Source organism: Ostrea edulis, chromosome 2 (genome assembly GCF_947568905.1).
Source record: "Ostrea edulis chromosome 2, xbOstEdul1.1, whole genome shotgun sequence".
Classification (NCBI taxonomy): Eukaryota; Metazoa; Mollusca; class Bivalvia; order Ostreida; family Ostreidae; genus Ostrea; species Ostrea edulis.
Window position 1 is genome coordinate 3,810,927 of NC_079165.1, and position 13,293 is coordinate 3,824,219.

Consider the following 13,293-nt stretch of genomic DNA (forward strand, 5'->3'; position numbering starts at 1 on the left):
CTAACATCATGATCGGCCAAAATAATGTTTTTAATGAAAAAAAATTTAATGTCTTGTAAATATGATTTCAAGAGTTAACATCATATTACTAATGTGTGAAATGACAAATGAATGATATACCTCTTGTCAAATTTTAGTGGATCAAAATGATGCGTGCCAGTTCGTGGTCAATCAATTTAAAAAAAAAAAAAAAAGGTGGGGGTAATGAATATATAGGTTATTTATAATAATGATTATAAAAATCCTAAACATTTTTACAAAACATGGGGGGGGGGGGGGTAAACGATGTAATAAGGTTCGAATGGCAGGAAATCGGTTTCTACTATAAATCTCTGTATGAATGTATCAAACAAAACTATTTTGGGTTTGAAATATTCTATTTTGCTGAATCAAAAATTTATCATCTGACAGAATAATCATCATTTAAAAATTATCAGAAAATGTGCTGCCTCATAAAAATAAACCGAGAATTTTATTCACCGTGTGGAAATCTACTCCAATACTAATCATGGGGACTGTTCCTTCTCCTTCTGAATAATAATTTTTTTCCGCGTTTCGAAATATAGCGGAAAAATATTGTATTAACGGGTTTTTAGTCATGTGATGTATGTTATTCGTGGGCTGATAATTTTCATCCAGTTTTCAGATTTTTTGGTCCCAAAATTCTAAGGGTTTCCTCTCGGGCTTCGTATATTACATAACCCTTTTTCCATAGAATATTCGAGAATAACTGTGAAGCTGAATCTTGCATAATGTATAGACACTGTTATGTTTGATGAATATACATTATAAGTGGATGTCAATATTGATAAATAGTCGGCGTCTAATAACTACGGTGGGCTGTCGGCAAAACATTATAATTTTGTTTTTGTCATCAGATATGGAAATACAGTGGATACAACGCCCTCACTGCAAGACATTTTTGGAGATTTTTTGTGTATTTTTATTTATTTTTGGTATAATATATACATTGTAAATTTATCTTAAGTCTATTTTACGGTATTTTCTTTTCTTTTTTATATTTGATATGAAATACATGTACATTGTAAATATGTCTGAAGTCCATTTCAAGATATTTTGGGGATTTTTTTGGGGGGGGTATATTTTATTGGGGGGGGGGGGGGGGCATGAAATGCATTGTATCAGTATATGTCTGAAGTTTATTTCAAGTGGGGGGGGGATGGGTGGGTGGGTGGGAAGGGCTAGTCCTAAAGTACCGATGATACTCGCATATAGGCGCTGGAGCTAAGTGCACCCCCACCCCTTTCAAGTTCACGAATAAAAAGGAGAAGAAGAAAAGAGGGAGGTCTTTCATTCTTTTATTATTACATATATCTGTACATGTTCTGATTCGTGTCTGGAAGTCAATATAAAAAAGTAATAAGGCTTGGTTTTTAACAAAGCTGGTCGCAATATTAAACACCTTTTTTTTAATTTCAGAATAACATTATTGATTGTGTATAGATCTAGCTACAAATACCTTGGCGTTCACCTTGCTACATCTGGAAGCTCAGTTCCATGTAGCCAAATCAGAGCTGTATAGGCTTTAAAAGCCTATTACAAATTGAGAAATGACTCATTTACGGGACTTTATTAGTTTGAATCCAGGTATTAAAAAAACAGTATTCATATATTTGACTCCTTTATTAAACCAATTCTTTGCCGAGATATGGGGTGTGAGCAAAAAAAAATTCAAAGTGTGAAAATCAAAAAATTGATGACTGCTTTAAAAATTTACCATGTGAGAGAATCCACCTCAAATTTTGTAAATATATCCTTGATGTTCACAAAAAGTACAATTAAGTTTTGCAGTACTCTCTGAGTTGGGAAGGTTTCCTTTACCTTATATGGTATTGGTACATTGCTGACTAAATGTTGGTATAGGTTAGAGAATTTGTCTACTGGATTTCTTTTACTCAGGGATGCATATGAATGTAGCAAAAAGGCTTTTTTCTGACTCGGATGAATTCATGGTTTGCATATTTATACATAAGTTACGCAATATTCTGAATATCAGAGATGAACTTGTTACTTGTGGGAAACATAATTTGAATTGGTCTGTAATAAAAACAATATTGGATTTTTATGTGAAAGACTGGTATTCATATTTACGGGAATCTATTAAAGGAAAATTAAGTACATGATTATGTGTTCTATAACGTAAACAAAACTGGGGTTATGAAAATTATTTATCTGTATTCAGAAATTTAGATCAAAGAAGATCATTGTGCAAGTTAAGAATTTCTTCTCACAGATTAAAAATCGAAATGGGTAGGTTTATCAACATTCCTAGGAAGGAACGATTATGCACAAAATACAAATCTTATACCATCGAAAATGAAATACATTTCTGATAACATGTGAAAAATACGTAACGAAAGAAAAGAAATATTTCATTTTATTGAAATAAAAATATCCAAAATTTTCTACTTTAGATAATGAACAAAAATTATTTTGGCTACTGAACACAGAAGAGGAAAACAATCTTGATCTTGTGGGCAGATTTATTTACAATAACATGATATGTATAGCAATATATAAAATGTATGTATGACATTTATAAAAGAATTACGTGCTCTTGAGTATGCCTTGTCAGCTATTGTTCTTGATTAATTTGCATATCCTGCCGTTTGGCATCTCTTCTCTTCATTGTTGTAATCATATCATGGTTTTTTGTTGTTGTTGTATTTTTTGGACTCTGAATTAGAAATAAAGTATTCTATTCTATCAAAGGTGAAGATAACGAACGGTGATCAATCTCATATTTTTTTAAGGGATGCAAAGTAAAGAGAATGGCAAACATGGACCCCTGGATATACCAGGTGGAAGCAGGTGCCTAGGAGGAGTAAGCATCCCTTGTCGACAGGTCACACCGTCGTGAGCCCTATATCTTGATCAGGTAAACGGAGTTATCCACAGTCAAAATCAGTAGGCCAAGAACAGCCTAACAATCGGTATGAAACACGTCAGACAGCATTTGACCCAATGATAGGTTGTATTGGCAAACTATATCGTTATATAACGGCAATAGAATTTGTGAAATGCTGACTTTAATCGAGACTGTTGAAACCCCTGCACCATCAACTTGTTTGTCAGTAGCCTGCTTCGATCTAAAAACTGACCATACGCAGAACAAGCTCTTGCGTATCGAATCAGCTGAGAGATATAAACAACATATGCAGGTGATAATGGAATATTGCTACATAAATATGGGAAGTAGACAATGGAGAAGCTGACATCATCCTGTTTGTCATAAAGTTGAGTTATTACTTTGCTTCTAATATCTACTTTCAAGAACCTATCTAAATATGTAGCAGAAGTGGATGACTCTGTGGTGTCTTTTATTTCGAGTTCACGGGGATATATCGAATCGACATATGAATGAAAATTATTATTGTTGATAGATAATACGTCGTCGATTTCTCTAAATGTCGAATTGAAGGCCACAGCAAGAGTTCTTCTCACGTAGAAATTTTTGAATAAATTCTGCTTCGTAAGAATATAAAAACAGGTCAGCTAACAAAAGAGCACAATTCCTGCCCATGGGAATTCCAACAGACTGTTGGAATACCTGATCACCAAAGACTACAAAGATATTGTCAATGACTAACTCCAGCATATTTTTTATTTCAATTGCAGAGTTCTTGTGCGTGGAATCAGAGTGGTGTTTAACAAAAGTAAATATTTGGATGACTGATCACTAGATATGAATACTTCTGTTTTCCATTTCTGTTGAAGAAGCAACTGTCTATGATGTCAAAAGGTCTAGTTTTTAATTTATTGTGAGGAATGGTTGTGCAAAGTGTTGAAAAGTCATACATCTTGATTTCGTTGATTTGAGAAAAGTTTTGCGATTTCAAGTTTACTAAAAGTTCTTTGGATTTTTTAAGAATCTATATTTGATTTACACCACTTCTGGCATATGTAACCGTACATCTTGATCTTGATCAGGTAAACCGAGTAATCCGTGTAGTAAAAACCAGTGTGCCTAGAACGGCCCAACGATTGGTACATGTATAAAACATGTCGGAAGCATGTCAATCAGAAACTTTGGTAACTTAACACTTAAACCAAGTACTCCGGAATTATATCCATTACCACAGACAGGATTAGTTACCAACTTTACACAACTTCTTCTGAAAAAGGATCTTTTACTTTCACGGTTCAGTCCATTCAATGATCAAGCAGAATCATATCCGACATGGAAACCCAGTTTGACTGGCATTCTTAATGAATTGAACGTTTCAGCGTTAGAGAAGATGGACTTATTAATGAAATGCTTAGGACCAGAATCAAAACGATTTGCAAGTAGCATTAGATCATCAAACATACAAATCCGTCTTGGGGACTTTTTCGCACTTGGGAGCGATTAGAAGAGCATTATAATATGGCAAACCAGAGATTATTGAGTCAACTCTCAAGAACAAATAGGACAATTCCCCTAGAATATCACTGAAGTATCCGAAGAAATTATATATGAAAGGTGAAGATAACGAACAGTGATCAATCTCAAAACTCCTATCAGTAATACAAAGTAGAGAGTTGGGCAAACACGGACCCCTGGATATACCAGAGGTGGGATCAGGTGCCTAAGAGGAGTAAGCATACCCTGTCGACAGGTCACATCCGCCGTGAGGCCTATATCTTGATCAGGTAAACGAAGTTATCCGTCGTCAAAATTAGTATACCAAGAACGGCCTAACAATCGATATGAAACAAGTCAGACAACATTTGACTCATCAATGATATGTTGTATTAACAAACTAGATTGTATAACGACAATAGAATTTGCGAAATACTGACTTTAAACGAGACTGTTGAAACCCCCTGCACCATCAACTTGTTTGTCAGTAGCCTGCCTCGATTTAAAAACTGATCACACGCAGAACAAGCTCTTGCATATCGAATCAATTGAGAGGTATAAACACCATATGCAGGTGATAATAGAATATTGCTACATAAATATGGGAAGTTGACGATAGAGAAGCTGAAATCATCCCGTTTATCATAAAGTTGAGTTGTTAGTTTGCCGTTAATATCTATACTCAATAAAATATCTAAGTATGAAGCAGAAGTGGATGACTCTGTGGTGTCTTTTATTTCGAGTTCACAGGGATATATCGAATTGACATATGAATGAAAATTAGCATTCTTAATACATAAAACGCCGTCGATATATCTAAACGTCGCATTGAAGGCCACCGCAAGAGATTTTTTCTTCTCATGTAGAAGTTTTTGAATAAATTCTGCTTCATATGAATACAAAAATAGGTCAGCTAACAAAGGAGCACAATTCGGGCCCATGGGAATTCCAACAGACTGTTGAAAGACCTATCACCAAAGACTACGAAAATATTCAATGAAGAACTCCAGCATATTTTTTATTTCGACTTCAGAGTACTTGTACGTAGAATCAGAGTAGTGTTTAATAAAGTAAGTTTTAGGATGACTGATCACTAGATATGAATATTACTGTTTTCCATTTTTGTTGAAGAAGTAACTGTCTATGATGTCTCAAAGTCTAGTCTTTAATTTATCGTGAGGAATTGTTGCTTAAAGTGTTGAAAAGTGTATATTTTGATCTTGTTGATTTGAGAAAAGCTTGGCGATTTTAAATTTGCTAAAAGTTCTTTAGACTTTTTTAGAATCCACATTTGATTTACACCACTTCTGGCATATGTAGTCGCACAGTACGTTTGAAGTTTCTCCTTCACAGCCATTAATATTTTCGTGAGGAGCAAAGATAGGGCCGTGATAGAACACTTACTGGATCCAGCAATATATCTTTCTTTGTAAGGTTTTTATGAAGTTTAGGAATCCAGTATAGGTACCGTAACTCATATTCATCCGACCCAATTGACTGGGATATTGTACGATTACCAAAAGTGGAATTAATGCCAAGTTCGTTTAAAATACAGTTGTAATAATGTGCCTTACAAACAAAGACAATGTTGTTACAAGCTTTGTCAGCTGGAACCAAAACATATTCCTCGTGTAACCTATCTAATTCTTTTATCCCAAAACGAGTGATCAAGGAGTGGCGGGGGCGGGGACCAGACTAACGTCTAGCTGGACTATAGTTGAAAGAAGACGAAGAACAAGAACACATAGGTGGATTAAGTACAAGATGGTCTATATCTAGGCACTACAAAGTTTGTTTATAATTAAAAAAGTTTCGATGCAATAGTAGAAGTATATTTGTAGGAAATACTGGGCACGTAGACTTGAATTTGAAATAAGTTGGAATACGTTGAATGTCCATCACAGAAGGTGTGGCACGATCAAGATCCCTCCCTGCTCAAAGACCGTAAGTGCCGAGCATAGGCCTAAATTTTGCAGCCCTTCATCGGTAATGGTGACGTCTCCAGTGAGTGAAAGATTCTCCAGTGGGATGATGAACAAGATACAGCCAATCTCTATTGCGGTGAGCAGAACCACGGGGTCCGGGAAAACATTTTTGATATATCTCTTATTACCAGGGATGTGACTGAATTCCTCAGAAATCAGAGGAAAACCGGTCAAAAAGGGAGGAAAACACCTCACCCTACCTGGAAAAATATCATTTTCTGCCACTTTAGATCAAATCCAGAGGGTTTTATTTTTTCGAAAATTGAACAAATCAGAGGATTTCCTCTGAAAAGAGGAAAAATCACACCCCTGTCTTACAAGAAAAAAGAATTAAACAGTTTAAAGGAAAATGGTATAATTATTTTTGATGATTTAGCTCGTTCTATCGTGGCTTCTCAAGGAACATGGAAGAATTAATAACGATAGGTGTACATTATAAAAAACTTAGTGTCATTGATGCATTGTCAGGGAAAATACGCCCAAAACATATTAACTTAAAAACTCATTACATAGTCAAGGAATCACAGAGATGTACCGCAAGTGGCCCGCTTAGACCAACAGCTCTTTACCGAGTAGCAAAGCCATGGTGAAACGTATCAAGAGTACCGTACCCACAGCTTACTTTTAGCCTGAAAGTAAATCAAGGACGGGGCAACCCTCCTTAAATGCAAACTGAACATGTATTCCTCTGAGGGGAAGCTTATGACTAAATTTCAGCTGAAAACTGGTCCTAACATTAATTTTTCTTCATTAAAGGGACACAACTCCATTAAAAATCCACGAACAGGAACAAAACTCAATCTGTAAATCATTAATACACAGCCGCATACAAAAAATTCATTCAATGTCTCAAGGCGTTTAAATTAGAAAAAGAGTCCGGAAAACGGGGTGTCGCGGAATGACGGACAAGGGAAAAACTATATGCCCTGAACACTTTGTGGTGGGGGGCATAAAAAGTTCGGAAAACTGTTTGACCTACTACTAGCCCTAATGTAGGTAACGGACGACCAATCCAGCTCAAATGTAAATTGAACATGCATTCCTCTAAGAGGAAGCTTACCACAATATCTTTATTCGTAATGAAAAAAGTCAGGAAAACTGACCTACTTTTAGCCTGAAATTAGGTCAAGGTCGGACCAATCCAGCTAGATATGAGAGTCCTTCTGGAGAGAAGTGTGGACTTTCACATACAGAGGGGACTACTGTATCAGTGTATGTGAAGGATAATCTGCACAGGTAAATAATGAACAACACAAGTCAGCCCTCCAGTAGCATATTATTTACTCCAATGATTTGTATTCTATGATAAAACTTTTAAAATGAAACAACAAGTCGTATAATTATTAACTCACAATGCACCAGAAACACAAGGTATGTCATCAGTATTATTGAACATTACCAGAAGTGCAAGCTCGGAGAATATAAACGTTGTCAGTCTAAAACCCGTTAATTCATCAATTTCCCCTTAAAAAATACCATTTATTCATATATCATATGTACATTTATATCTGATTTCACTTCCTATTCTCACTTTTAATGACCAAACTGAAATAATAGTGATAATTTTAAAATCTGTCCTATAAAGTCATGTGAAATGCTCATTTAAGCACAAAATGAACACTTCATTGTGCTGTTGTAAATTTACAGTTGTTGAATACAATTTTTCAAAACTGAACACTTTGTAGTGCTGAAACGCTTTATACACAGATGTAGAATCTTAAAAAAAATTTCCTCAATACACACTTGTTCTGAGTGACCTTGAGAATTTATCCCCAAACTTGTGAAGATCTTTTAAACTACTCGACTATTTGCAATAAAACTTTTGCTGCAAGATACTTGATAATTTAACAAAATGCACGCATATTATTGCTAAAAGATCATCGGCATTTGGGACATTTTTGAAAGTGAAAATACAGGATCCAGTTGCACGAAGGTTAGTTTACTTTCACTAGCACGAGTTAACTTGTCATTAACTCTTACATTTACATAGTGTTAACGAGATGTTAACTGTTTGTTAAACTTAACCTCCATGCAACCGAGTCCTGGATTTCACCTGAATACTACATCCAGTCCAAACTTTAAAATAAAACAAAAATCAAATCAATGTGTCCTCTGTGAGGCTGTACACAATGACAATGATTTATTGGGAGAAGGCTAAAATAGGGTATGCCTGCTGCCCAATTCCTTTCACTTTTTGTGAATAAAATTATTATAAATTAAGTACACAATGACTCTTGTTCCCTTGTAGGCACAGTAATATTTCTTTAGTGAATCATGTGGTAAAAAAAATCTTTTACATGCTGGTCATTCCTCTTCAGGAAAAATATGGAAGTGATTTCCTCTTTGTATATCTGGTCATAAATTGTATCACTGCCCATCACATACTGTAGATTCTGAATATTGCGAAATAACTCAAAGATGTCAAATCCCGAGAAGATGAATTTGTGAGTGGTCTTACACTGCTGATTAGGAGTTTTACATGTGGTTTAGGAATATAAAAATACAAGGAAGTAATTTCAGTGACAATGCTCACAAAATTATGCGATAATAAATTCCTCAGGTATATTTAGGAATCTATAGTAAATAATGGTGGCTACAACAAAGCCCTGTAGACTATTGGGGTATTAGACAGCTAATTATTAGGAGCACTCTTATTGAGGTATACGGCCACAATCAGTATTATACCAACACCGACTTGCACTTTTGAAAACATTATTGTAAGAAATTACAGCTCCATTTGCATCAGCGGTTTACTTAAGGTTGTAATTATGATAGGCAATATACAAATTTACCGGTAGAACAGATATCCAAGAATGGCTATATTGCTCAGTTTTTACTGCCAAGCAAGCCGTTCCATCATGAAAACAAACATACTTATGGTTAGTGCTTTGTGACACTGAAAATAATAACGCTCTATCTCTAGTTCAGAAATAAGTGTATTATAGCAAAAAATATATAGTACAGCCATGGTAGCATACTAAAATATGCTTCAAATAAATAAAGTTGTCAAAAATCCATACATTTCACTTACTATCTCGGGGGAATTTTCAGTACATCTTTCAAATATTAAAGGGGCATGGACATGATTTTTAATTGATTGAAATTCAGTTTTTTTAATAGAGAAATAAAGACTTTTATAAATAAATGGATCAAAAATGTTTTTATACAGGATACACTGTGTATTTACATAAAACTTGGCTCCTTACACAATGTTTGTAAACACAGTGCTAATCTATATCTAGAGTGAGACAAATGTGTGCTTATTTCATAGGACTGTACACAAACACTTATAAGCCATGTGCTGAGGTGAGAACACCAAGATTTCTAAATAGTATGTCAATAGCATTCAGCATTTCAACATAGATTACTGCTAAATCAACTTATATGGAATAAGCACAAAGAAGTAAGAAATGAACACTTTTATTGTAAAAGGTTTTTTCTTTGAAGCCGTCAACTCTGACCTCATGTTGATAGCTAAGCCGTGCCTGGTTTTAAAATTTATAATTTTAGATATCTCAAAAACATCTTTGCATCAGTTTTCGAAATATAGGTTTATTGCTAGGTTTCACATATATATATATCAAATACTACCATATTACCAATATCCATGTAATTTTTTTTTTACCAAAATCAAGTCCATGCCCCTTTAAGAACCTATATTGTAAATTTCGACTAATTGTAACCAAACATAAAAGTCCACAAAAGGATGATACATGCAATATAGCACTGCCTTCACTTTCTGACGGTATTATGCACAAGCTGGTTACAGGTCCTAAAAACTCCTTTTCACTGAGAATGTCCCGATATCTGTTTGGATGTCCCTATATCTGTTTGGATGACAGTACCCCCATTTTCCTTGCCAGTCTCTCCCGTAGTGACAAAGCGGGGACCAGTTTCTTACTGCTGTCCTCCTCCACCTGTGCAGAGAAAGATTTATTCTGTCAATAACACGTTAATAATGTCAAAAACTGACCGTGACATATAACACCACACTAAATAGAAGGACTCACCCTGTTGATAACATGTTTGTTGATTAAACCTTCATCATTGAGGTAATAAAAGGAAATGCCATCATACCACCTAAAAAAAAACCAAACATCATCACTGGATGCAAACACAAAATTTCAAGATGAACTTAATCTTACAATTAAATGTAAATCTTTTCAAATACAACTAGAGTTGCAACAAGAGGACTGACAACCCATGGAGTACACTCAAAACTGGGTATATCTGAAAAACTCTATACTCTATTTAATTCCATGTAGTCATAATTTTTCAGATTATCATTTTTGGTTTGGTCCGTGGGAATGAAATTCCACTAGTTGCTAGTTGCATATGGATTACGTGAAATTAGCTTACATAATAATCCACTAGTATGAAATTACACAAATTTGAAGTGACCGTTGACTTCGCGGACATAAGTACCATGCAGTATTTAAACACCTTAGATGCAGTCCTGTAAATCTACGATTACACGCTAGAAGTGGGACGATCCCTCGGTGCACCGATAATCTACGATTACACGCTAGAGGTGGGACGATCCCTCGGTGCACCGATAATCTATGATTACACGCTAGAGGTGGGGCGATCCCTCGGTGCACCGATAATCTATGATTACACGATAGAGGTGGGACGATCCCTCGGTGCACCGATAATCTATGATTACACACTAGATGTGGGACAATCCCTCGGTGCACTGATAATCTATGATTACACGCTAGATGTGGGACAATCCCTCGATGCACTGATAATCTATGATTACACCCATCAGTGCACTGATAATCTATGATTACACACTAGAGGTGGGACAATCCATTGGTGCACCAATGCATTGCGATACTCATCTTGGCGATATATGCATTGATACACATGTCTATTAAATGATGATACCCATTATAGGCTCATAGCGTTTACCAAAAATATATGAATGTCACAAGTCGGGTATTTTCAGTTCACCTAGCAGAAAATGAAAGTAGCAAAAAAAACCAAAAACATAGAGGAATACATAACATTAACAAAACCGACTTGGAGCAAATTAGGGGTATGGGAGAGGTTTGACTTGCCAGTTTATGAAAGGGAAAACTGTGTAAGAAACATCAAATTTGTGAAGTTTTTGGAGCATGGTGATATTTACTTTATGCTAGTTAAGTAACTAGCTGAACCGAGTGATATTTTTTCTGTTTTGTTTTGAACTGAATAAATTTGAAATCCTTTTTCTAGTTTTTGTTGATATGCAAAGTATTGCAATATGTATCATATCATGTGTCAAGTATCTCATGATATGTATCGGATTGGCTAGAGAGGGTATCGTCCCACCCCTATTATAAGCCTTGCAATATTATTGTTCATACTAAATTTATTGTGTCAATTCTCTTTCCTGTGTTTATCAAAATTCTAAACTGTGCCTACAGACAGACAGACAGACGGTGAAAGAAAGGGAAGAACATGGTGATTCCAGTATATCATCTCCATACTGAAATCTTCAATTAATAAATCTGACATGAAATTGATGAACTATAAACAAAATGAAACTGTCATACGTAGCATCTTTTTCTAGGACTCTGTCGGGGAGTTTCGAAATCTTCCAAAACTTTCCATACACATTCAGGCGTTTGGCTGCGGCCAGTTGCTTCAACCCTAGAACCCTCCATCGAACTCGCACAAAATTCTCGTCCAAGTCACATGAGGTATTTAGTATGTTCATCCTGGTGTGAATAAATCGGAGCCCTGTCAGGGTCTGTAGGGTCCAAACTCGAGCTTTGTAGTGTTGAAGTCCACTGAAACAAGAACATACCCTCTAACAAGAGCATTCTCATTTGACTTGATAAATATATCTTTCTTTATTTACCACTTTTATTTCAAAGATTACTTAAAAGATCTAATCTCAGTGCATAAATTTCATCCTTAAATTGCTCCCATATTTTCAACACCTCTTGTCAGACACCTTGCCATATCGTAAACACACTCATATACACACAAACAAGATAAAAACACACAACCTCCATCCATGGCAGTGGTAAAAAATAATTCTGTAATAAATATTTAAAATGTTATGGCATAAACTCAAATAATAGATGTAAGAAAAAAAAATTAATGATAATAATTATATGGTTCCAGTTTCCTGACCCATCCTATTTTTTCTTTCTTTCTTTTTTTTTTTAACTCCGACTCTAATTTCTTTTAAAGATTGAGATCCAAATATTGTACTTAAATTATCTGCCCTTAGATAGCCTCAAAATGTTGATGATGCTGTGAAATTTAAGGTGTCAAAAAGTATGGACAATATAGCAGTAGTAAGTAACATTTACATTCAGAATCGTCAAATAGTCTCTAGAGTTACACACCTTTGTTCAGAAAAAAAATCTGACCTATCTATCTTATTTCTGAAAAGCATGTGTACACATAATGTTTTTGGCCTCACTACAAGAGCAATGCTATGGAACTATTGTAAGACGCTATGTTTATCAAGAATTTTCATACATACATACATGCAAATAATAAAATTTATTGTTTATTCACCAATCAAGGGCCCTCGGGAGGCATGTACAGGTTAACAAGCAATTAATTATAACAATGAAAATAAATTACAATCATTCAGAAGTAATAATATAATATGAATAACTATATATACTTACAGAGTGATCTCCCTTTTCCCCCGATAATTGTTCTCCAACACAATGTTGGGTGAATAAGCATCGAAAGACAGACCTACTTCAAAAATTGGAGGAAGCTGAAACAATAAACATTCAGTACTATTAAATGTATATAGTTACACTAATTCTCATTTATCTGTATTTTACTTTTACAACAACAAAAAAACAGTAGTCACTTTTAAAAATCTTAAAACTGTAATTAAGGGAGTGCTCATGTAATGTTCATAATTAGTTTTAAGTTTTGCCAGAAAGTGTCAGGTAATTTTTTAAAAAACATTTCTTTACAATTGTA

General features: G+C 34.9%; 1 protein-coding gene across 1 annotated transcript in view; it reads right to left on the reverse strand.

The window, feature by feature from the left end:
• Positions 1-7,612: 7,612 nt before the first annotated feature.
• Positions 7,613-13,293, reverse strand: part of LOC125679672 (uncharacterized) — an 8,812-nt gene continuing 3,131 nt past the window's right edge. Inside the window, exons 4-7 of the mRNA XM_048919085.2 lie at positions 12,984-13,078; positions 11,889-12,125; positions 10,359-10,428; positions 7,613-10,265 (exon numbers count right to left, since the gene is read on the reverse strand). Of these exons, the coding sequence (XP_048775042.1) occupies positions 10,170-10,265; positions 10,359-10,428; positions 11,889-12,125; positions 12,984-13,078 (498 nt within the window). The 3' untranslated portion in view covers positions 7,613-10,169. The remainder of the gene's footprint in view (positions 10,266-10,358; positions 10,429-11,888; positions 12,126-12,983; positions 13,079-13,293) is intronic.